General features: G+C 46.3%; 2 protein-coding genes across 23 annotated transcripts in view; one reads left to right on the top strand and one right to left on the bottom strand.

Annotated features, from left to right (window-relative positions):
* DRC1 (dynein regulatory complex subunit 1) overlaps positions 1 to 12925 on the top strand; it is a 60862-nt gene extending 47937 nt beyond the window's left edge. Inside the window, exons 8-18 of the mRNA XM_069728479.1 lie at positions 6162 to 6284; positions 6451 to 6590; positions 8473 to 8607; positions 8696 to 8934; positions 9798 to 9910; positions 9979 to 10068; positions 10350 to 10436; positions 11513 to 11628; positions 11798 to 11941; positions 12139 to 12241; positions 12768 to 12925. Coding sequence (XP_069584580.1) covers positions 6162 to 6284; positions 6451 to 6590; positions 8473 to 8607; positions 8696 to 8934; positions 9798 to 9910; positions 9979 to 10068; positions 10350 to 10436; positions 11513 to 11628; positions 11798 to 11941; positions 12139 to 12241; positions 12768 to 12830 — 1353 coding nt within the window. The 3' untranslated portion in view covers positions 12831 to 12925. The remainder of the gene's footprint in view (positions 1 to 6161; positions 6285 to 6450; positions 6591 to 8472; positions 8608 to 8695; positions 8935 to 9797; positions 9911 to 9978; positions 10069 to 10349; positions 10437 to 11512; positions 11629 to 11797; positions 11942 to 12138; positions 12242 to 12767) is intronic.
* Positions 12926 to 13062: 137 nt separating this feature from the next.
* The window catches only part of OTOF (otoferlin), a 342337-nt gene continuing 330398 nt past the window's right edge, over positions 13063 to 25001 (bottom strand). For 10 of the 22 annotated variants that reach the window (XM_069728470.1, XM_069728473.1, XM_069728472.1 and 7 more), the window contains one exon: positions 13452 to 13777. In XM_069728470.1, coding sequence (XP_069584571.1) covers positions 13591 to 13777 — 187 coding nt within the window. In that variant the 3' untranslated portion in view covers positions 13452 to 13590. Of the gene's footprint in view, positions 16739 to 25001 lie in introns of all 22 variants that reach the window. The other 12 variants (XM_069728471.1, XM_069728475.1, XM_069728478.1 and 9 more) reach the window with 3 other exon arrangements.

Below are 25001 nucleotides of genomic sequence, written 5' to 3'. Positions count from 1 at the left end.
TATTTCTAGTCCTTTTATTCCCACAAGGTATAAACCGCTTACACTGCCTATTTAGGATGTTCTTAAACATTTCCCATTTATTATCTGTATTCTTATTTCTGAGGATATTGTCCCAGTCTACCAGATTAAGGGCATCTCTAAGCTGGTCAAACTTTGCCTTCCTAAAGTTCAGTGTTTTTGTGACTCCCTGACAAGTCCCCCTAGTGAAAGACAGGTGAAACTGTACAATATTGTGGTCGCTATTTCCTAGATGCCCGGTCTCTGTGTCATGCTCAGGACTCTGCTCGTTCTCTGTGTCATGCTCAGGACTCTGCTCGTTCTCTGTGTCATGCTCAGGACTCTGCTCGTTCTCTGTGTCATGCTCAGGACTCTGATTGGTCTCTGTGTCATGCTCAGGACTCTGCTCATTCTCTGTGTCATGCTCAGGAATCTGCTCGGTCTGTGTCATGCTCAGGACTCTGCTCGGTCTCTGTGTCATGCTCAGGACTCTGCTCGGTCTCTGTGTCATGCTCAGGTCTCTGCTCGGTCTCTGTGTCATGCTCAGGACTCTGCTCGGTCTGTGTCATACTCAGGACTCTGCTCGGCCTCAGTGTCTGTGTCATGCTCAGTACTCTGCTCGGTCTCTGTGTCATGCTCAGGACTCTGCTCGGTCTCTGTGTCATGATCAGGACTCTGCTCATTCTGTGTGTCATGCTCAGGTCTCTGCTCGGCCTCTGTGTCATGCTCAGGACTCTGCTCGTTCTCAGTGTCATGCTCAGGACTCTGCTCGTTCTCTGTGTCATGCTCAGGACTCTGCTCGTTCTGTGTGTCATGCTCAGGTCTCTGCTCGGTCTCTGTGTCATGCTCAGGACTCTGCTCGTTCTCAGTGTCATGCTCAGGACTCTGCTCGTTCTCTGTGTCATGCTCAGGACTCTGCTCGTTCTGTGTCATGCTCAGGTCTCTGCTCGGTCTGTGTGCCATGCTCAGGTCTCTGCTCGGTCTGTGTCATGCTCAGGACTCTGCTCGGTCTCTGTGTCATGCTCAGGTCTCTGCTCGGTCTGTGTCATGCTCAGGACTCTGCTCGGTCTCTGTGTCATGCTCAGGACTCTGCTCGGTCTGTGTCATGCTCAGCTCTCTGCTCGGTCTCTGTGTCATGCTCAGGAATCTGCTCGGTCTGTGTCATGCTCAGGACTCTGCTCGGTCTCTGTGTCATGCTCAGGACTCTGCTCGGTCTGTGTCATGCTCAGCTCTCTGCTCGGTCTCTGTGTCATGCTCAGGAATCTGCTCGGTCTGTGTCATGCTCAGGACTCTGCTCGGCCTCTGTGTCATGCTCAGGACTCTGCTCGGTGTCTGTGTCATGCTCAGGACTCTGCTCGTTCTCTGTGTCATGCTCAGGACTCTGCTCGGTCTCTGTGTCATGCTCAGGGCTCTGCTCGGTCTCTGTGTCATGCTCAGGTCTCTGCTCGGTCTGTGTCATGCTCAGGACTCTGCTCGTTCTCTGTGTCATGCTCAGGACTCTGCTCGACCTCTGTGTCCTGCTCAGGTCTCTGCTCGGCCTCTGTGTCATGCTCAGGACTCTGCTCGGTCTCTGTGTCATGCTCAGGACTCTGCTCGGTCTGTGTCATGCTCAGGACTCTGCTCGGTCTCTGTGTCATGCTCAGGACTCTGCTCGGTCTCTGTGTCATGCTCAGGTCTCTGCTCGGTCTCTGTGTCATGCTCAGGACTCTGCTCGGTCTCTGTGTCATGCTCAGGACTCTGCTCGGTCTGTGTCATGCTCAGGACTCTGCTCGGTCTCTGTGTCATGCTCAGGACTCTGCTCGGTCTCTGTGTCATGCTCAGGTCTCTGCTCGGTCTCTGTGTCATGCTCAGGACTCTGCTCGGTCTCTGTGTCATGCTCAGGACTCTGCTCGGTCTGTGTCATGCTCAGGACTCTGCTCGTTCTCTGTGTCATGCTCAGGTCTCTGCTTGTTCTCTGTGTCATGCTCAGGACTCTGCTCGTTCTTTGTGTCATGCTCAGGACTCTGCTCGACCTCTGTGTCATGCTCAGGTCTCTGCTCGGCCTCTGTGTCATGCTCAGAACTCTGCTCGGTCTCTGTGTCATGCTCAGGACTCTGCTCGGTCTGTTTCATGCTCAGGACTCTGCTCGGTCTCTGTGTCATGCTCAGGACTCTGCTCGGTCTCTGTGTCATGCTCAGGTCTCTGCTCGGTCTCTGTGTCATGCTCAGGACTCTGCTCGGTCTCTGTGTCATGCTCAGGACTCTGCTCGGTCTGTGTCATGCTCAGGACTCTGCTCGTTCTCTGTGTCATGCTCAGGTCTCTGCTCGTTCTCTGTGTCATGCTCAGGACTCTGCTCGTTCTTTGTGTCATGCTCAGGTCTCTGCTCGACCTCTGTGTCATGCTCAGGACTCTGCTCGGTCTGTGTCATGCTCAGGACTGTTCGGTCTGTGTCATGCTCAGGACTCTGCTCGTTCTCTGTGTCATGCTCAGGACTCTGCTCGTTCTCTGTGTCATGCTCAGGTCTCTGCTCGACCTCTGTGTCATGCTCAGGACTCTGCTCGGTCTGTGTCATGCTCAGGACTCTGCTCGGTCTCTGTGTCATGCTCAGGACTCTGCTCGTTCTTTGTGTCATGCTCAGGACTCTGCTCGACCTCTGTGTCATGCTCAGGACTCTGCTCGGTCTCTGTGTCATGCTCAGGACTCTACTCGGTCTGTGTCATGCTCAGGTCTCTGCTCGGTCTCTGTGTTATGCTCAGGACTCTGCTCGGTCTCTGTGTCATGCTCAGGACTCTGCTCGGTCTGTGTCATGCTCAGGACTCTGCTCGTTCTCTGTGTCATGCTCAGGAATCTGCTCGTTCTCTGTGTCATGCTCAGGTCTCTGCTCGGTCTTTGTGTCATGCTCAGGACTCTGCTCGTTCTCTGTGTCATGCTCAGGACTCTGCTCGGTCTTTGTGTCATGCTCAGGACTCTGCTTGTTCTCTGTGTCATGCTCAGGACTCTGCTCGTTCTCTGTGTCATGGTCAGGACTCTGCTCGTTCTCTGTGTCATGCTCAGGACTCTGCTCGTTCTCTGTGTCATGCTCAGGACTCTGCTCGTTCTCTGTGTCATGCTCAGGACTCTGCTCGGTCTTTGTGTCATGCTCAGGACTCTGCTCGTTCTCTGTGTCATGCTCAGGACTCTGCTCGTTCTCTGTGTCATGCTCAGGACTCTGCTCGGTCTTTGTGTCATGCTCAGGACTCTGCTCGTTCTCTGTGTCATGCTCAGGACTCTGCTCGTTCTCTGTGTCATGCTCAGGACTCTGCTCGTTCTCTGTGTCATGCTCAGGACTCTGCTCGTTCTCTGTGTCATGCTCAGGACTCTGCTCGTTCTCTGTGTCATGCTCAGGACTCTGCTCGTTCTCTGTGTCATGCTCAGGACTCTGCTCGGTCTTTGTGTCATGCTCAGGACTCTGCTCGTTCTCTGTGTCATGCTCAGGACTCTGCTCGGTCTTTGTGTCATGCTCAGGACTCTGCTCGTTCTCTGTGTCATGCTCAGGACTCTGCTCGTTCTCTGTGTCATGCTCAGGACTCTGCTCGGTCTTTGTGTCATGCTCAGGACTCTGCTCGTTCTGTGTGTCATGCTCAGGACTCTGCTCGTTCTCTGTGTCATGCTCAGGACTCTGCTCGTTCTCTGTGTCATGCTCAGGACTCTGCTCGTTCTCTGTGTCATGCTCAGCTCTCTGCTCGTTCTCTGTGTCATGCTCAGGACTCTGCTCGTTCTCTGTGTCATGCTCAGGACTCTGCTCGTTCTCTGTGTCATGCTCAGGACTCTGCTCGTTCTGTGTCATGCTCAGGACTCTGCTCGGCCTCTGTGTCATGCTCAGGACTCTGCTCGGCCTCTGTGTCATGCTCAGGACTCTGCTCGGTCTTTGTGTCATGCTCAGGACTCTGCTCGTTCTCTGTGTCATGCTCAGGACTCTGCTCGGCCTCTGTGTCATGCTCAGGACTCTGCTCGGCCTCTGTGTCATGCTCAGGACTCTGCTCGGTCTTTGTGTCATGCTCAGGACTCTGCTCGTTCTCTGTGTCATGCTCAGGACTCTGCTCGGTCTTTGTGTCATGCTCAGGACTCTGCTCGTTCTCTGTGTCATGCTCAGGACTCTGCTCGGCCTCTGTGTCATGCTCAGGACTCTGCTCGGTCTTTGTGTCATGCTCAGGACTCTGCTCGGCCTCTGTGTCATGCTCAGGACTCTGCTCGTTCTCTGTGTCATGCTCAGGACTCTGCTCGGTCTTTGTGTCATGCTCAGGACTCTGCTCGTTCTGTGTGTCATGCTCAGGACTCTGCTCGTTCTCTGTGTCATGCTCAGGACTCTGCTCGTTCTCTGTGTCATGCTCAGGACTCTGCTCGTTCTCTGTGTCATGCTCAGCTCTCTGCTCGTTCTCTGTGTCATGCTCAGGACTCTGCTCGTTCTCTGTGTCATGCTCAGGACTCTGCTCGTTCTGTGTCATGCTCAGGACTCTGCTCGGCCTCTGTGTCATGCTCAGGACTCTGCTCGGCCTCTGTGTCATGCTCAGGACTCTGCTCGTTCTCTGTGTCATGCTCAGGACTCTGCTCGTTCTGTGTCATGCTCAGGACTCTGCTCGTTCTCTGTGTCATGCTCAGGACTCTGCTCGGCCTCTGTGTCATGCTCAGGACTCTGCTCGGCCTCTGTGTCATGCTCAGGACTCTGCTCGGTCTTTGTGTCATGCTCAGGACTCTGCTCGGTCTCTGTGTCATGCTCAGGACTCTGCTCGGTCTTTGTGTCATGCTCAGGACTCTGCTCGTTCTCTGTGTCATGTTCAGGACTCTGCTCGTTCTCTGTGTCATGCTCAGGACTCTGCTCGGTCTTTGTGTCATGCTCAGGACTCTGCTCGTTCTCTGTGTCATGCTCAGGACTCTGCTCGGTCTTTGTGTCATGCTCAGGACTCTGCTCAGTCTCTGTGTCATGCTCAGGACTCTGCTCGTTCTCTGTGTCATGCTCAGGACTCTGCTCGGTCTTTGTGTCATGCTCAGGACTCTGCTCGTTCTCTGTGTCATGCTCAGGACTCTGCTCGGCCTCTGTGTCATGCTCAGGACTCTGCTCGGTCTTTGTGTCATGCTCAGGACTCTGCTCGGCCTCTGTGTCATGCTCAGGACTCTGCTCGTTCTCTGTGTCATGCTCAGGACTCTGCTCGTTCTCTGTGTCATGCTCAGGACTCTGCTCGTTCTCTGTGTCATGCTCAGGACTCTGCTCGTTCTCTGTGTCATGCTCAGGTCTCTGCTCGGTCTCTGTGTCATGCTCAGGACTCTGCTCGACCTCTGTGTCATGCTCAGGACTCTGCTCGGTCTCTGTGTCATGCTCAGGACTCTGCTCGGTCTGTGTCATGCTCAGGACTCTGCTCGGTCTTTGTGCCATGCTCAGGACTCTGCTCGTTCTCTGTGTCATGCTCAGGACTCTGCTCGTTCTCTGTGTCATGCTCAGGACTCTGCTCGTTCTCTGTGTCATGCTCAGGACTCTGCTCGGTCTCTGTGTCATGCTCAGGACTCTGCTCGACCTCTGTGTCATGCTCAGGACTCTGCTCGTTCTCTGTGTCATGCTCAGGACTCTGCTCGGCCTCTGTGTCATGCTCAGGACTCTGCTCGGCCTCTGTGTCATGCTCAGGACTCTGCTCGTTCTCTGTGTCATGCTCAGGACTCTGCTCGTTCTCTGTGTCATGCTCAGGACTCTGCTCGTTCTCTGTGTCATGCTCAGGACTCTGCTCGGTCTTTGTGTCATGCTCAGGACTCTGCTCGTTCTCTGTGTCATGCTCAGGACTCTGCTCGGCCTCTGTGTCATGCTCAGGACTCTGCTCGGCCTCTGTGTCATGCTCAGGACTCTGCTCGGTCTGTGTCATGCTCAGGACTCTGCTCGTTCTCTGTGTCATGCTCAGGACTCTGCTCGGTCTTTGTGTCATGCTCAGGTCTCTGCTCGTTCTCTGTGTCATGCTCAGGACTCTGCTCGTTCTCTGTGTCATGCTCAGGACTCTGCTCGGTCTGTGTGTCATGCTCAGGACTCTGCTCGTTCTCTGTGTCATGCTCAGGACTCTGCTCGTTCTCTGTGTCATGCTCAGGACTCTGCTCGTTCTCTGTGTCATGCTCAGGATTCTGCTCGGCCTCTGTGTCATGCTCAGGACTCTGCTTTGCCTCTGTAGCTGGAGAGTCTCATGAACAGGATGAAGAAGGTGCAGGAGTACGAGCAGCAGCTGAATCGGCTCCGGGTGCAGGACGGGGAGGAATACAACATGATCAAAATTAAGCTGGAGACAGACGTCCAGGTGAGAGGAAAGTATGTGCACCCCTAATGATTGGGCACACATTACAGCCAGCATGCACACAGCCGCGCCATCTCCGCAGACAGTGGGCGCCGGCTGTGCCGTACGCAGGAGCTCAGTGCCGGCACCTCACGGCCCCATGTAACGTCTCTGTCCTCGCCCGGTGCAGATCCTCCAGCAGCAGCTGCAGCAGATGAAGGCCACGTACCAGCTGAACCAGGAGAAGCTGGAGTATAACTTCCAGGTGCTGAAGAAGAGGGACGAGGAAAATACCATCACCAAGTCCCAGCAGAAGAGGAAGATCACACGGTAATGCTCCCGATATCTTTTGGGTTTTAAAAATGTAGTTTTTCAGAATATCCCGAAATGTGTACATGAAGAATAACTTTATTTCTGGCCATTATTTGACTTGTTTCCTGCATTTTTCACAGGTTTTTCCTCTGCAGGTGCTATCTTAGTTTTAGTTGTTTAGCTGGACAATAGCTGCTGTAATGTCTCCTTCACACACAACACACAGAGACAAGAAGCAGCAGCATGGAGGAGATTATACTGCAGCACTAAGAAGTGTAGCTTGGAATCTTTCACTGAGGTGATGTAAAACACTTACTAGAAAGCACTGAGCAGTGTAACTGTGAATCTTGCACTGAGGTTACGTAAAACACTTATTAGAAAGCACTGAGCAGTAACATAGTAACATAGTAACATAGTTAGTAAGGCCGAAAAAAGACATTTGTCCATCTAGTTCAGCCTATATTCCATCATAATAAATGTAGCTGTGAATCTTACATTCAGCCTACATTCCATCATAACAGTGTAGCTGTGAATCTTGCACTGAGGTTATGTTAAACAGTAGAAAGCAGCATGGAGGACATGCTGAAGCACTTAGCAGTGTAGCTGCAAATCTTGTACTGAGGTTATGTAAAACATTAGAAAGCAGCAGCATGGAGGACATTATGCAGAAGCACTAAGCAGTGTAGCTGCGAATCTTGCACTGACGTTACGTAAAACTTACTAGAAAGCAGCAACATGGAGGGCATTATACAGTAGTACTGAGCAGTGTAGCTATGAATCTTGCACTGAGATTATGTAAAACACCTACCAGAAAGCACTGAGCAGTGTAGCTGTGAATCTTGCACTGAGGTTACGTAAAACACTAGAAAGCAGCAGCATGGAGGACATTATGCAGCAGCACTGATCAGTGTAGCTGTGAAACTTGCACTGAGGTTATGTAAAACACTTACTAGAGAGGAGCAGCATGGAGGATATTATGCAGTACCACTTGGCAGTGTAGCTGTGAATCTTGCACTGAGGTTACGTAAAACACTTACTAGAAAGCAACAGCATGGAGGACATTATGTAGAAGCACTTAGCAGTGTAGCTGTGAATCTTGCAGGGGTTATGTAAAACACTTATTAAAAAGCAGCAGCATAGAGGACATTATGCAGCAGCACTAAGCAGTGTAGCTGTGAATCTTGCACGGACATTAAGCAAAACACTAGAAAGCAGCAGCATGGAGATCATTATACAGTAGTACTGAGCAGTGTAGCTGTGAATACAACACTAGAGAGATAACATTTTTCTTGAAGCAGCAGTATAGAGTGACATTCAAAAGGGCTACTGAGCAGTGTTCCTCTGAATTCATCTCAAGGGTTAACTAAATAACTTCTTTCAAAGCAGATGAAGGACATTATTCAGCTGTATTGAGCATTGTAGCTATTAATCCACCACTGGGATGAGATAAACACTGAATAGAAGCACCTTCAGTATGGAGATTATTATAAAGCAGCACTGTGCAGTGTTAATGTGAATCCAGCAGGGGGGTGAGGTAAACACTTAGTAGAAAGCAGCAGCCTGCAGGACATTCTGCCGCTTTGAATCTGACTCTAAAAGGAGATAAAACTCTTATTAAAAAGCAGCATGAAGTACATTATACTGCAGTACTGTGCAGTGTAGCTGTAAATCCAGCACTGCAGTGAGATTGAACACTGAGACTTCAATAGGCAGCTGTAATCTGATCCCTCAGTGAGCTGGCAATCTCTCTTGTTTTGAACAGGACAGATTATTGATGCAGTTCAGAAGGCAGTGAGTTAACCATGAAGTTAAAATAAAAATCAGTCAAATCTGTTCTCTCCGTGTGGAATGTTTTCGCGCTCCTCCTTTTATGATTTGCGTCCTCCTTTATTTCTTGCAGATTGCAGGACGTCCTCAACAACCTGAAGATAAAGCTGGAGAAACAAAGCAAACAATACAAAGAGGAGAACCAGGCGCTGAGTGACGACTTCAAGAGGATCGCTGAGCAGTACAAGGAGCTGCAGAAGAAGACGAGGTCGGCCCAGAGTGCTTCATTGCCCAGGCTTGCTGACTGTTTCCACCTAGCTTAGCAGTGATTTCCCTGTCGCTTTCCTCTACATCAGGCATTTTGCAGCTGTGGACTCCAAGAAGTTTTATGACATCTGGGTGATGAACGAGGAGGAAATGAAGCAGCTGGTGGAGAAGGCGCTGGAGGTGGATCGCATTATACACGAGCAGCAGCTCGGACTCCCCTGGAAGGAGCCAGACCTGGGCTTCATGGATAATGTTGGGCCGCTGATGGTGAAACCCAAGGAACAGAAGACAGCCAGCAAGCTGGCCCAAGAAGTCATGAGGATCTCTGGTGAGAGTGACTTCAGTGAGGGAGAGCTCCTGCTGCAGTCAGTCGCCTTACCGAAAAAATCTGATCAAGGGTTTCCCGGGAAATGGAATTTTTGGTTAGAATATTTACTGGGAACAGTCAGCAAGGCAGGACATTAAGGGAGGAGAATGCACTTCTTGTCTGCGTAAAGAAAGTTTTATAGATCCCCTTATATAAGGGGAACATTTTACAATGTTAAGTTCTGTCTTTAATGTTCATCGTGGAGCCGTTTACCCTTGTATTCCTGCTCTCCTGCTTCTATATAGCACATAAAGGGAGCAGTAGCATGTAGGACGTTATGCAGCAATACCAAGCAGTGTACCTGCAAATACAGCTCTGGGTGAGATAAAACACTTACTAGAAGTCTGCAGCAGTATGGAGGACATGATGCAGCAATACCGAGCAGTGTACCTGCAAATACAGCTCTGGGTGAGATAAAACACTTACTAGAAGGCTGCAGCAGTATGGAGGACATGATGCAGCAATACCAAGCAGTGTACCTGCGAATGCAGATCTGGGGTGAGATAAAACACTTACTAGAAGGCTGCAGCAGCAACATGGAAGACATTATACAGCAATACTCAGCAGAGTAGCTGTAATCCAACTCTAGGGTGAGATAAAACAGTTACTAGAAAGGAAAAGGATGGAGGACATTACATAGCAGTACCGCGTAGAGTATCTGTGAGTCCAACACTGGGGTGATATAAAACACTTACTAGAATATGGCAAAATGAAGGATATTATACAACATTACTGAGCAGAGTAGCTGTGAATCCAGCTCGGGGTGAAATAAAACACTTGATGCAATAGTGGTTCTGTAATTTCTTCTCTTATGTCATACACAGAAGGCTGTGATGAACCAGTATTATCTAGTGACCAGGAAGGCTCGGACCCCTCATCATCGCCGTTCTCTCGCCGGACTGTGAAGCAGATCCTGGAGGTTCTGTGTGATGAGTCTGTAAGTGACCGGTGGACAGGATATCTGTCCTTCCCGTACGGTGGTGTCATCACTTTTACTTTTCCCAGGGATTCCTGATAGAGGATAAACTGGTGCAGCTGCTGGCCCCGCTGGAAAAGGACGAGTGCTCCCTAATACGGCTGGACTCCATATTTGGGGTAAGTGCAAATGGATCTATACAGCCTTAAATAGTGGGATAGTGGGTGCGTAGCCCCTACTTATAATGTAGGATCACAGTAGTGGTGGGCGCCCTGGGACTGACTCTAGGGTCGACCACCATGTTGTTGACTGGTATTCAGGTGCTGAGGACACTGTAGTCGCTTTCAGTGTGGTCCTGTAGAAGGATACGAGTGTGTATGGGGGGCTATCACATCCCCAGTGTCAGGCTGCCGGGCTAATGCCCCCCATTATGAGGCTAACAACGTCCCCCGTCATACAGGCGCTGCAGATAGAAGTGGAAGACGACGTCTACAAACTTGTGGACTTTTTCCTGAAGTACAAACAGCGGCAAGAGCGTCCCCCACAGGTAAGAGAGGCCATTGCATCTGGGGTGAGTGAATTCCTATCATGAAGTCAGGCATCCCACCAGGACTGTGGAGTCGGAGTCATGGAAATTGAGGAGTCGGAGGTTTGGCTTACCGACTCCACAGCCCTGGCCGGACTGTGGAGTCGGATTCATGGAGTCGGAGCCCATTTTGGTGGAGTCAGAGTTGGTGTCATGGAAATTGAGGAGTGGGAGGTTTAGCTTATGGACTCCACAGCCCTGGCCGGACTGTGGAGTCGGATTCATGGAGTCGGAGTTGAAGCCCAATTTGGTGGAGTCAGAGTCGGAGGTTTGGCTTACCGACTCCACAGCCCTGGTCGGACTGTAGAGTCGGATTCATGGAGTCGGAGTTAGAGACCATTTTGGTGGAGTTGGTGTCATGGAAATTGAGGAGTCGGAGGTTTGGCTTACCGACTCCACAGCCCTGGCCGGACTGTGGAGTCGGATTCATGGAGTCGGAGCCCATTTTGGTGGAGTCAGAGTCGGTGTCATGGAAATTGAGGAGTGGGAGGTTTAGCTTATGGACTCCACAGCCCTGGCCGGACTGTGGAGTCGGATTCATGGAGTCGGAGTTGAAGCCCAATTTGGTGGAGTCAGAGTCGGAGGTTTGGCTTACCGACTCCACAGCCCTGGTCGGACTGTAGAGTCGGATTCATGGAGTCGGAGTTAGAGACCATTTTGGTGGAGTTGGTGTCATGGAAATTGAGGAGTCGGAGGTTTGGCTTACCGACTCCACAGCCCTGCGTCCCACACATGGTTCCTATTCCTCGAGAGCAGATGGCCTGCTGGAATGGGTCACGACACAACATTGCAGATCTGACTCCTTGTTAGGAGTCAGGGGGGAGGAGCTTACAGCATCAGGCCGCTGATTGGCACACTATTTAGTGAATATAATCGCACAGACATGATAGAAATGCCCTATGGATCTTAGAAAAAGAGTTCCACCCTGAGTCTGACGGGCCGACGCGTTTACCGGCAGATCCACCTACGGGCCTAGGTTCTGACCCAATGGCAAACACTGATCTGATCCCGACCTTCACCTCTTTGCTCTATTTAAGGAGGAAGAAGGACCGCAGGAGTCGGATCAGACCCATCTCCACGCGCCTGACCTCATCCACCCCAATGATGTCCTGCGAGCCCTGAAAGCCTTCACCATGGCGGCCCACCAGCGCAGGTCCAGCTCTCCATTGTTCAGAGCGTGTAGATTTCAGGGTGAAGCATCCATGGGCCGGTGGTGCAATAACCACCACGGGCTCATGCTGTGCACATTCAACCTCCTAGAGCTTTACCCCGATACGGGGCAGTTGTGACTTCTCTATTTATATAAGTGACTTATCCTATAGGGAGAAACCGCATCAAAGATCGGCAGGGATAAGCGAGCGCGACAGCAGCGAGGACACGGTTTATTGGAGTACAGCCGCGCAGGTCATCCCGCAATCTCGGCTCAAGGTCTGGGACGCCCTGGAAGCTGCCATGGAGAAATATTAGTACGTCTGGTACCTTGTATCCTACACAAACTCCAGTTTCTACCTAAGGTCGTCTCTTGGCGCAGAGGACAGAACGTTATAAAATCTCTGTTAAGAAATGTGAAGGCAACTTTGGAGTCGCTCAGTATCACATGGATGTAAACCAGAGCTGGGTATTTACTATTTTTATAATTCACCTTCTCCTCGGTGTGTTTCAGTGATGTCCTGACCAATCGATCAGAACTGATTACCGAAACATCATCTCTGCGGCAGCAGAACACAGAACTGAGAATGTTGTTACATCAGTACCTCAACTCCAAGGTAATGTGCTCCAGCCGGGCTGCGGGGTATCCTGACCGATCTCTCAAGGGTGGGGTTCAGTGATGCGATGATTTTACATAACATAAATCAGGGCACCCAAAACACTCTAAAAAGATTAAAAAAAAGGTAAAGGAGGGAACGATTTTCTTTCCTCTGCTTTTTTTTTATTTCGACATCTGACACGTGAAATGCAGCCTTTGTATCCTGTATGTGGAGTAGAGAGATGACCACAGTATGGTCCTTGTAAGTTTCTAAACTGCAGTTTTAAACATGATCTTTTAGTTTGAGCCCAGTCCATGCAGTGTATGGCAATACATGTAGCCTGCAGTAAAGAGGTTCGCAAGAAGTCAGTCAATACATGTGAACAATATTACTAGATAATTAACAATTATTCATAATGAGACCCATCTTCCTAAATACAAGAAATCAGAAGAACCGATTTTAGGCACCGCCATGGGTACGGCTTTTATGCCTCTTTTTGTGAATGCTTAGATTTTGTGTTTCATAAATATTATTTTCTTTTTAGATCAATTCTGAGCTGGAGATTGCTCCCACGCAAACCATACTGGTAGACATTGACCACGTCTGATACTGTCATGTAGAGAAGGATCGACTCACTGCTGAAAACAAGGTTTACACTGAAGACTCTCTTCTATATCAATAATAAAATAGGTGGCAGAACAATGGTGATGTGTTGTGTGACGTGTAATGTTCACCGTGGGTGTGAGACACAAACATTCCTCTGTCTGTTTTCCTCAGTTAGAGGGGCCCTTTAGCCTCTCACATGAATGAAACACACGATGCAGGCCGGATTTCATTTTCAGACAAAGTCTTTATTCCAGTGAGTTACAAAACATAGACTAGTAAAATAGTCACATGATGAAGAAACCGTCCCCTACAAATATCAGTGTCCCGGGACTGGACAACCCCCCCGCTGGTCACCTCACGTGATCCTCAGTCGTTCACAGGAGCCACTTACATCTTTAAGGCGTGAGTCTCCAGGTGCAATCCCAAAACATAATAGAGGGTCTTAGAATACAACAACTCCAGCGTCCCTCGCTATCTTTAAATCCTCCGAGTATCCACCTTTTTTATGTCCGATGCTAATTACTGAGCTGTGTATCTCAGCCTATCGTGACACCAAGCAGTGTATCTAATCGTGCCATGTGCGATACCGTTTGCTGAGCCGTTTATCTAATTCTGTCGTGTGACACCAATTACTAGGTCATATACTGAATCCTATGATGTGTGATACCATTTGCTGAGCTGTGTATCTAATCCCCTCGTGTGACCCTGTCTCAGCGATCCACCTAACCCCCTGACATTCTGTATCTAATCTGTGGCCCCCTTCATCTACCAGGGTTTAGGAACCTCTGGTTGAGCGCCCCTGGCATCGTATACAGGGACAGCGCCACAAACAGCAGCGCCACGGCCGCCAGGAGCGCGCCCAGCAAGTGCCACCTGTAATGTCTCCACAGCAGCACGGCGGCGATACGCAGGGGACGCAGCAGCCACATCAGACTGGTATTAGGACGACTGGAGCCGCACAATCAACATTTTATTATTGTAACAAACACAAAAAAGAACAAAACAAATAAAAACAGACAAAACAAGGGGAAGAAAAAAAAACAAAAACAAATTACAATTCACTCAACGAAAACTATAAATAAAATTCTTTACAAAGTTCACAACTCAAATTAGTGCAGAGCAGGAAATGAGCCCCCCCAAAATGGAGGAGGGGGATAAAGCAATATTGCTATAACATGGGGACGGGGGGATTAATGATGTCATCACGAGATCACTCGTCAGTCGGGGACTGCGTTAGTTAATGGCGGCAAGAGTCGTCTATTGCTCTCGGGACTCATTTTCTCAATGGTTTATTGCATTGGTTTCTATTATGTTGTCGGCTCCATCTACCGGGGGGCCCAAAAAAAATGCATTCTGGGAGATGAAAACCTGATGACTAAGGCGGGAGCTAGAAGATTACTTATTAAATGGGTTATCTATTTTTCACCGCAAACATCGGAGCGCCAAGTTTTTTTCTACTAGAAGACTATGTGAAACGCGCCGCGGCCGGGCACAGCACACCGCTAGGAGGGTTTTACCAGGATGCGGGATTTATATGCCGCAGAAGTCCATGGATATCAGATGTTGAAGGGAACATATCATCAGGAAAGGGCCTGGTGTTTAACTCAGGTTTTTGTGTTACATGTGCCTTCTTTTTTTTGTGTGTGTGTGTGTGGGGGGGGAAATGTTTTTTTTTATATCACAATCTGTATTAAGAAAAAAATGTAATCTTGCCATTTTCATCCTGGCTACTGGGGCTCGTTTAGATTCATACCTCCTGTTCTTTACAGAGGACTTTTCAACAGTCTCATTATCATCACAGGCAGGATTATAGTGCCTGTTAACACCTCTATCCACAGCTGATAACACAGGATCCACCAATCACAATAGACGATGTCACAGCACACCTCCTCCTTCTCCGCAGTGACCCTAAGGGTCAGATCTACATGAGTTAGCAATTAAAACATCTCCAGTAGTCGGTGTGAAAATTGCAAGATTTCTAATTTTTATATTTGATAAATATAGATTATTTGGGGGGAAAAATATATATTTAATACATAAAAACTGATTTAAACAATGAATAATTTCCTGATGACATTTCCCCTTTAAGTGCACGGGTTGTCTGCCCACAGTAGGAGAAATCTTTTTGTTCTAGGCAAAAAAAAAAAAAAATCTTTTGTTCAACGACTTCATTGACATCTTTGGAAATAATTTTCAAGCATTAAAGAAAAGTGCGTGAAACGCGTCGTATCGACCAAATCTTAGATTTCCTTGTGTCAGATCTCAGACTTTCTCGTCGGTTCTATTTCTACCTCACTTATTGGCTGTGGAGGGTCTAAAACAATCGAAAAAAAGAATAATTAAAAAAAAAAAACAGTGAAAAGTAACAGCGCGGAAATACTTTTAATATCTTTTGAGTAGATGATATAATGAAGTTTTTCATTTTTGGAAATCTCTTGGTTTATAAAATTCTCTTCATTGAACGGAGAAGAAATTAAGTAGGAAAATACAAATTAATTTGAAACTTTTTTTTACTTTTTTTTGCGACTTTCTAGAAGATTGTGCTAAATTTATTATTTTTCTATTTTCGAAATAAAATAGATTAAATTATGTAAAAAAAAGATTCTTTGTACTCTGTGCTTTCAGTTGATTATTTGGGCTCTACAGCAATAAGGCAAAAGTTACATTTTCTAGAGAAACGCATTTTGTTCCGGCGAAGAGCGGGACCCCAGAGTGATTTTCTAGCTATTGAGGTCGCTCTTCTTGGTGGAAGATCAGGAAGAACTGAAATTTGATAATCATTGACCTTGATCAGGTCTCCAACTACTCAATGTTCGTAAGACCGTAAGAGATTTTGCCATTTGCCCAGTTGTGGTCAATATTTGTACAATTTAGACTGTGTTTGGTTTTGTGGACATCTACGAATCGACCTGCTGATTTTAGTCATTTGAACAGGAAACTGGTGGATTTCATAAATTCAGAGGATCTACTTGCTTGTTTTAGAACTGGAACTTTTTGCAGTCTCCTAGATCTACATTGGATATATTGTTGGAGGTAAAATTTTGCCTCTTTTTTTTGTTTCAAAGTGAATCTCTCACAAGGGCACTAGGTAGATTAGGACATCTTGTACTTTGCCCAGTTTGATGGCCCACCATCATCTGATTGCTGGGTAAAAAGAAGCAACTTTGCGAATGGCTCAACCTGTTTCCTAGGAGTTGGAAAATGAAAAATGGGGCCTATTTTTCCTGATGGGAAGACCATTTTTGGTATTTTGTAGCCCCATTAATGGGAAGTTTCTTAGATCAACCTTCTCAGATTATCACATTGGAGCCTGTAATGAATGTGAAGGACCCAGCCCTCATGACCGGATCCCTTTAATACCACAGTTGAACAACATGTAGGACATGCAAAAAGTTTGCATGGGGCAAAACGCGTCAACACACACAGCAAACATAGTTGCACAGGTTGATCTACTGCAAACATTCCCTTAGGAACTTCCTAGAAAAAGAGCATTGGTGCGATCAGCCAGGAGAAGCTTAGGACTACCGGAGAACAGAACTCCAAGGTTCCTCGTTGACTCACTGTTGGACCTTTGCCCTCCCGGCATCTCAGTAAAAATGCTAAAATAATTCACACAGAATAAAATTTTGTGCTTGAACCCCTTCACAATACTACACAGTCTATGATGGAAAGAACAAACATCTCGCGGAAGTGCAGGCACTGCAGAGTCTATTCTCCTGGACACCTCTTCATGCCCCGAGCAGTTTCTTGACCATGTAACCTGGCATGCTATACAGGAAGAGGGCCACCATGGCCAACAGGAGCAACGCCAGCACGATCTTAATGATGAGCCACTTGTATCGGTTACAGATGAGGTACTTGATGGATTTAAGCGGGTTGAGGAACCAGATGAAAGAAGTATCGGGCCGACTGTCCATGGCAGCATGAAACAAGATAAGCAGGACGCACAGGGATGGGGAAAAGTGGGAGAGGAGCAGGTAGAAGAGACAAACATTGTTAGTACGTGAAAACTTACAGGTAGCGACTCGCCCTGAAATTAAAAATTAATTAGATTAGTACAAATAGGTTAGTGACGGAGGGTGAAATGGAAAACTAATTATTCCCTCTAGCGCCTGTTTTGGGGATTGGGAGCAAAATTTCTTTCATTTGTTAATGGACTGGAGAGCGGTTAGAAAAGAAGAATTGCAACTTTCTAAAACAGGTTGATAAATGAAAGCAGACACAAGGGCAATACTCTGATTCTATAGGATTACAACCCCGACATGTGGCCTTTGAAAACAAAACACCCAAATTGCCCGTTTGTACATCCCATACCTACTAGAGTGCTGGGACTCCATCTTTGGTCATAACCTAACCCTCATCATGTCAGTACCCAACCCGACATTCATGTCTGATCATGTCAGTACCCGACCCAGCCTTTATGCCTCATCATAGCTATCCACCAAGATATCAAAGCGAACTATGATGCTAGTGCTAGCATGCATGCAACCTAATGGTACTAATACCTAGAAGGGCTGGTACTCCACTAGGTTCCAAAGACAATCCTACAAGAAGCCAATACCCACCAAAATGTTGATGTGTCATGAGTTATGGAACCGAATACCAATACAAAGTAGGATACAAGTGTGTAACCATAGATGGCACTATATGACTCATAACCACTGGGCTTTGCACTCATCGAGGGTCATGTGCGGTCTCCCAAGGATTGGATACACAATAAGGTGTTGATGCCCACCTGATCATGGATTGTCCATCACGATATCAATTAGGGTACTAGTACATAACTAAAGGTTGTACCTCCACACCCACTTGTGGTCTCATGGTCCGCCATAATTCATAGTCTAACCTTCAAGACAACAATGCCATTAAGGGTGTGTGAGGATACAGCATTTATTAATTATCCAGAGGTATTATTTCATTAGGCCCAAGGACATGAGCTTTTGATCATATCAGACTGAATGTTGACCCTATTTGTCAATTGAATGTTTATTGACTGGCTGCTGATTACCTATTGTATCTGTTCTAGTATTGTTCTACTATCCATGGGAAACAAAGGCACAGGATAATTGAACAATGTTTGTTAATATGGTTGATGACCCATTGGTGCTCTGCAAATATGAAGGACGCTTCATGCATGTTGTTTGAACACTTCAGAAGTGAGGGATGACCTCTTTCCACCTTGCCCCAAGCATGTGATGGAATGCCTGAATGACAGTTGTGAACTATAAAAAAGAGGATCTGCCTGTGTTTAGAGAATCCATACATTACCGTAGCCATGGCATCATGGATCCAACTGAAGAAATACAAGCTGCCTCATTGACCATCACTGAACCCTCAACGACGTTTGGAGAATCCAGGTTGGGACAATCAGGTCACCTGGCTTCATATATCACTGGACTGTCAGCTTCCTAAGCTTGTTGGTACCTCCTCTCTGTGTGCTTGCCACAGGTGGGGTAGTTGGCCCTGGAAGCTCTGAAGTCACAGCTGCTCTAATACTGGTGTATCAGGGACAGGGTGAGACTCTGATTTGCACCATCTTGGGAATTGAGCTGGGACTGTTCTATGTGTTATTTACCTGTTTTGTGGTTCAATAAATTATTGCCACACTGTTTTACCCTCACCCTGTGTTGTCTGAATAATATTATGCCCACAATAAAAAGAGAGTGGATGTTCGGTGGGATGAGCCCTGGACCATGCTGTTTTGGCTAGCAGACTAGAGCACCCACTGACCCCCCATGTTTCCATAGGATGCGGCCACTGCAGGATACCAATGAAAAACCAGTCATACCACTAATTTTAGCACTCCATGAGGTCCCCACTGCAGCCAACAGGATGGTCCACCACTGACTATTTCTGGGATTAAGCGAATCTCCTGATATATAATTTTAGTAGATTTGCTCAATTCAGGGAGGAAGAGCTGATCAGAGAACTTGCAGCAGGGTAGCGAGAACAGAAAGGGCAGATAACACAGGATCCACCATTCACAATAGGTGATGTCACAGCTCACCTCCTCCTGTACAATGACTGATAACACCTCTATATACAGCAGATAACACAGGATCCACCATTCACAATAGGTGATGTCACAGCTCACCTCCTCCCCTCCTGTACAATGACTGATAACACCTCTATATGCAGTAGATAACACAGGATCCACCATTCACAATAGGTGATGTCACAGCTCACCTCCTCTGTACAATGACTGATAGCACCTCTATATGCAGTAGATAACACAGGATCCACCATTCACAATAGGTGATATCACAGGTTACCTCCTCCTGTACAATGACTGATAACACCTCTATATACAGTAGATAACACAGGATCCACCATTCACAATAGGTGATATCACAGGTTACCTCCTCCTCCTGTACAATGACTGATAACACCTCTATATACAGTAGATAACACAGGATCCACCATTCACAATAGGTGATGTCACAGCTCACCTCCTCCTCCTGTACAATGACTGATAACACCTCTATATACAGTAGATAACACAGGATCCACCATTCACAATAGGTGATATCACAGCTCACCTCCTCCTCCTGTACAATGACTGATAACACCTCTATATACAGTAGATAACACAGGATCCACCATTCACAATAGGTGATGTCACAGCTCACCTCCTCCTCCTGTACAACAACTGATAATACCTCTATATACAGTAGATAACAGGAAATCCACCATTCACAATAGGTGATGTCACAGCTCACCTCCTCCTCTGTACAATGACTGATAGCACCTCTATATGCAGTAGATAACACAGGATCCACCATTCACAATAGGTGATATCACAGGTTACCTCCTCCTGTACAATGACTGATAACACCTCTATATACAGCAGGTAACACAGGATCCACCATTTACAATAGGTGATGTCACAGCTCACCTCCTCCTCCCGTACAATGACTGATAACACCTCTATATACAGTAGATAACACAGGATCCACCATTCACAATAGGTGATATCACAGCTCACCTCCTCCTCCTGTACAATGACTGATAACACCTCTATATACAGTAGATAACACAGGATCCACCATTCACAATAGGTGATGTCACAGCTCACCTCCTCCTCCTGTACAATAACTGATAATACCTCTATATACAGTAGATAACACGAGATCCACCATTCACAATAGGTGATGTCACAGCTCACCTCCTCCTCTGTACAATGACTGATAGCACCTCTATATGCAGTAGATAACACAGGATCCACCATTCACAATAGGTGATATCACAGGTTACCTCCTCCTGTACAATGACTGATAACACCTCTATATGCAGTAGATAACACAGGATCCACCATTCACAATAGGTGATATCACAGGTTACCTCCTCCTGTACAATGACTGATAACACCTCTATATACAGTAGGTAACACAGGATCCACCATTCACAATAGGTGATGTCACAGCTCACCTCCTCCTGTACAATGACTGATAACACCTCTATATACAGTAGGTAACACAGGATCCACCATTCACAATAGGTGATGTCACAGCTCACCTCCTCCTCCTGTACAATGACTGATAGCACCTCTATATACAGTAGATAACACAGGATCCGCCATTCACAATAGGTGATATCACAGCTCACCTCCTCCTCCTGTACAATGACTGATAACACCTCTTTATACAGTAGATAGCACAGGATCCACCATTCACAATAGGTGATGTCACAGCTCACCTCCTCCTCCTGTACAATGACTGATAACACCTCTATATACAGTAGATAACACAGGATCCACCATTCACAATAGGTGATATCACAGCTCACCTCCTCCTCCTGTACAATGACTGATAACACCTCTATATACAGTAGGTAACACAGGATCCACCATTCACAATAGGTGATGTCACAGCTTACCTCCTCCTCCTGTACAATGACTGATAACACCTCTATATACAGTAGATCACACAGGATCCACAATTCGCAATAGATGTCACAGCTCACCTCCTCCTCCTGTACAATGACTGATAACACCTCTATATATAGTAGATAACACAGGATCCACCATTCACAATAGGTGATATCACAGGTTACCTCCTCCTGTACAATGACTGATAACACCTCTATATACAGTAGATAGCACAGGATCCACCATTCACAATAGGTGATGTCACAGCTCACCTCCTCCTCCTGTACAATGACTGATAACACCTCTATATACAGTAGATAACACAGGACCCACCATTCACAATAGGTGATATCACAGCTCACCTCCTCCTCCTGTACAATAACTGATAACACCTCTATATACAGTACAGTAGGTAACACAGGATCCACCATTCACAATAGGTGATGTCACAGCTCACCTCCTCCTCTTCAATGACTGATAACACCTCTATATACAGTAGATAACACAGGATCCACCATCCACAATAGGTGATATCACAGCTCACCTCCTCCTCCTGTACCATGACTGATAACACCTCTATATACAGTAGATAACACAGGATCCACCATTCACAATAGGTGATATCACAGCTCACCTCCTCCTGTACCATGACTGATAACACCTCTATATACAGTAGATAACACAGGATCCACCATCCACAATAGGTGATATCACAGCTCACCTCCTCCTCCTGTACCATGACTGATAACACCTCTATATACAGTAGGTAACACAGGATTCACCATTCACAATAGGTGATGTCACAGCTCACCTCCTCCTCCTGTACAATGACTGATAACACCTCTATATACAGTAGATAACACAGGATCCACCATCCACAATAGGTGATATCACAGCTCACCTCCTCCTCCTGTACAATGACTGATAACACCTCTATATACAGTAGATAATACAGGATCCACCATTCACAATAGGAGATGTCACAGCTCACCTCCTCCTCCTGTACAATGACTGATAACACCTCTATATACAGTAGATCACACAGGATCCACCATTCACAATAGGTGATGTCACAGCTCACCTCCCCCTCCTGTACAATGACTTATAACACCTCTATATACAGTAGATAACACAGGATCCACCAGCCACAAGAGGTGATATCACAGCTCACCTCCTCCTCCTGTACCATGACTGATAACACCTCTATATACAGTAGGTAACACAGGATTCACCATTCACAATAGGTGATGTCACAGCTCACCTCCTCCTCCTGTACAATGACTGATAACACCTCTATATACAGTAGATAACACAGGATCCACCATTCACAATAGGTGATATCACAGCTCACCTCCTCCTCCTGTACAATGACTGATAACACCTCTATATACAGTAGATAACACAGGATCCACCATTCACAATAGGTGATGTCACAGCTCACCTCCTCCTCCTGTACAATGACTGATAACACCTCTATATATAGTAGATAACACAGGATCCACCATTCACAATAGGTGATATCACAGGTTACCTCCTCCTGTACAATGACTGATAACACCTCTATATACAGTAACATAGTAACATAGTAACATAGTTAGTAAGGCCGAAAAAAGACATTTGTCCATCCAGTTCAGCCTATATTCCATCATAATAAATCCCCAGATCTATGTCCTTCTACAGAACCTAATAATTGTATGATACAATATTGTTCTGCTCCAGGAAGACATCCAGGCCTCTCTTGAACCCCTCGACTGAGTTCGCCATCACCACCTCCTCAGGCAAGCAATTCCAGATTCTCACTGCCCTAACAGTAAAGAATCCTCTTCTATGTTGGTGGAAAAACCTTCTCTCCTCCAGACGCAAAGAATGCCCCCTTGTGCCCGTCACCTTCCTTGGTATAAACAGATCCTCAGCGAGATATTTGTATTGTCCCCTTATATACTTATACATGGTTATTAGGTCGCCCCTCAGTCATCTTTTTTCTAGACTAAATAATCCTAATTTCGCTAATCTATCTGGGTATTGTAGTTCTCCCATCCCCTTTATTAATTTTGTTGCCCTCCTTTGTACTCTCTCTAGTTCCATTATATCCTTCCTGAGCACCGGTGCCCAAAACTGGACACAGTACTCCATGTGCGGTCTAACTAGGGATTTGTACAGAGGCAGTATAATGCTCTCATCATGTGTATCCAGACCTCTTTTAATGCACCCCATGATCCTGTTTGCCTTGGCAGCTGCTGCCTGGCACTGGCTGCTCCAGGTAAGTTTATCATTAACTAGGATCCCCAAGTCCTTCTCCCTGTCAGATTTACCCAGTGGTTTCCCGTTCAGTGTGTAATGGTGATATTGATTCCTTCTTCCCATGTGTATAACCTTACATTTATCATTGTTAAACCCCATCTGCCACCTTTCAGCCCAAGTTTCCAACTTATCCAGATCCATCTGTAGCAGAATACTATCTTCTCTTGTATTAACTGCTTTACATAGTTTTGTATCATCTGCAAATATCGATATTTTACTGTGTAAACCTTCTACCAGATCATTAATGAATATGTTGAAGAGAACAGGTCCCAATACTGACCCCTGCGGTACCCCACTGGTCACAGCGACCCAGTTAGAGACTATACCATTTATAACCACCCTCTGCTTTCTATCACTAAGCCAGTTACTAACCCATTTACACACATTTTCCCCCAGACCAAGCATTCTCATTTTGTGTACCAACCTCTTGTGCGGCACGGTATCAAACGCTTTGGAAAAATCGAGATATACCACGTCCAATGACTCACCGTGGTCCAGCCTATAGCTTACCTCTTCATAAAAACTGATTAGATTGGTTTGACAGGAGCGATTTCTCATAAACCCATGCTGATATGGAGTTAAACAGTTATTCTCATTGAGATAATCCAGAATAACATCCCTCAGAAACCCTTCAAATATTTTACCAACAATAGAGGTTAGACTTACTGGCCTATAATTTCCAGGTTCACTTTTAGAGCCCTTTTTGAATATTGGCACCACATTTGCTATGCGCCAGTCCTGCGGAACAGACCCTGTCGCTATAGAGTCACTAAAAATAAGAAATAATGGTTTATCTATTACATTACTTAGTTCTCTTAGTACTCGTGGGTGTATGCCATCCGGACCCGGAGATTTATCTATTTTAATCTTATTTAGCCGGTTTCGCACCTCTTCTTGGGTTAGATTGGTGACCCTTAATATAGGGTTTTCATTGTTTCTTGGGATTTCACCTAGCATTTCATTTTCCACCGTGAATACCGTGGAGAAGAAGGTGTTTAATATGTTAGCTTTTTCCTCGTCATCTACAACCATTCTTTCCTCACTATTTTTTAAGGGGCCTACATTTTCAGTTTTTATTCTTTTACTATTGATATAGTTGAAGAACAGTTTGGGATTAGTTTTACTCTCCTTAGCAATGTGCTTCTCTGTTTCCTTTTTGGCAGCTTTAATTAGTTTTTTAGATAAAGTATTTTTCTCCCTATAGTTTTCTAGAGCTTCAATGGTGCCATCCTGCTTTAGTAGTGCAAATGCTTTCTTTTTACTGTTAATTGCCTGTCTTACTTCTTTGTTTAGCCACATTGGGTTTTTCCTATTTCTAGTCCTTTTATTCCCACAAGGTATAAACCGCTTACACTGCCTATTTAGGATGTTCTTAAACATTTCCCATTTATTATCTGTATTCTTATTTCTGAGGATATTGTCCCAGTCTACCAGATTAAGGGCATCTCTAAGCTGGTCAAACTTTGCCTTCCTAAAGTTCAGTGTTTTTGTGACTCGGACCCTGACAAGTCCCCCTAGTGAAAGACAGGTGAAACTGCACAATATTGTGGTCGCTATTTCCTAGATGCCCGACCACCTGCAGATTTGTTATTCTGTCAGGTCTATTAGATAGTATTAGGTCTAAAAGTGCTGCTCCTCTGGTTGGATTCTGCACCAATTGTGAAAGATAATTTTTCTTGGTTATTAGCAGAAACCTGTTGCCTTTATGGGTTTCACAGGTTTCTGTTTCCCAGTTAATATCCGGGTAGTTAAAGTCCCCCATAACCAGGACCTCATTATGGGTTGCAGCTTCATCTATCTGCTTTAGAAGTAGACTTTCCATGGTTTCTGTTATTTTTGGGGGTTTGTAACAGACCCCAATGAGAATTTTGTTACCATTTTTCCCTCCATGAATTTCAACCCATATGGACTCGACATCCTCATTCCCTTCGCTAATATCCTCCCTTAAAGTGGACTTTAGACAAGACTTTACATAGAGACAAACCCCTCATCCTCTCCGATTTT

Source organism: Ranitomeya imitator, chromosome 5, assembly GCF_032444005.1.
Source record: "Ranitomeya imitator isolate aRanImi1 chromosome 5, aRanImi1.pri, whole genome shotgun sequence".
Taxonomy (NCBI): Eukaryota; Metazoa; Chordata; class Amphibia; order Anura; family Dendrobatidae; genus Ranitomeya; species Ranitomeya imitator.
Note: the sequence above shows the minus strand (reverse complement) of the source record. Positions and strands in the feature narration are given on the sequence as shown.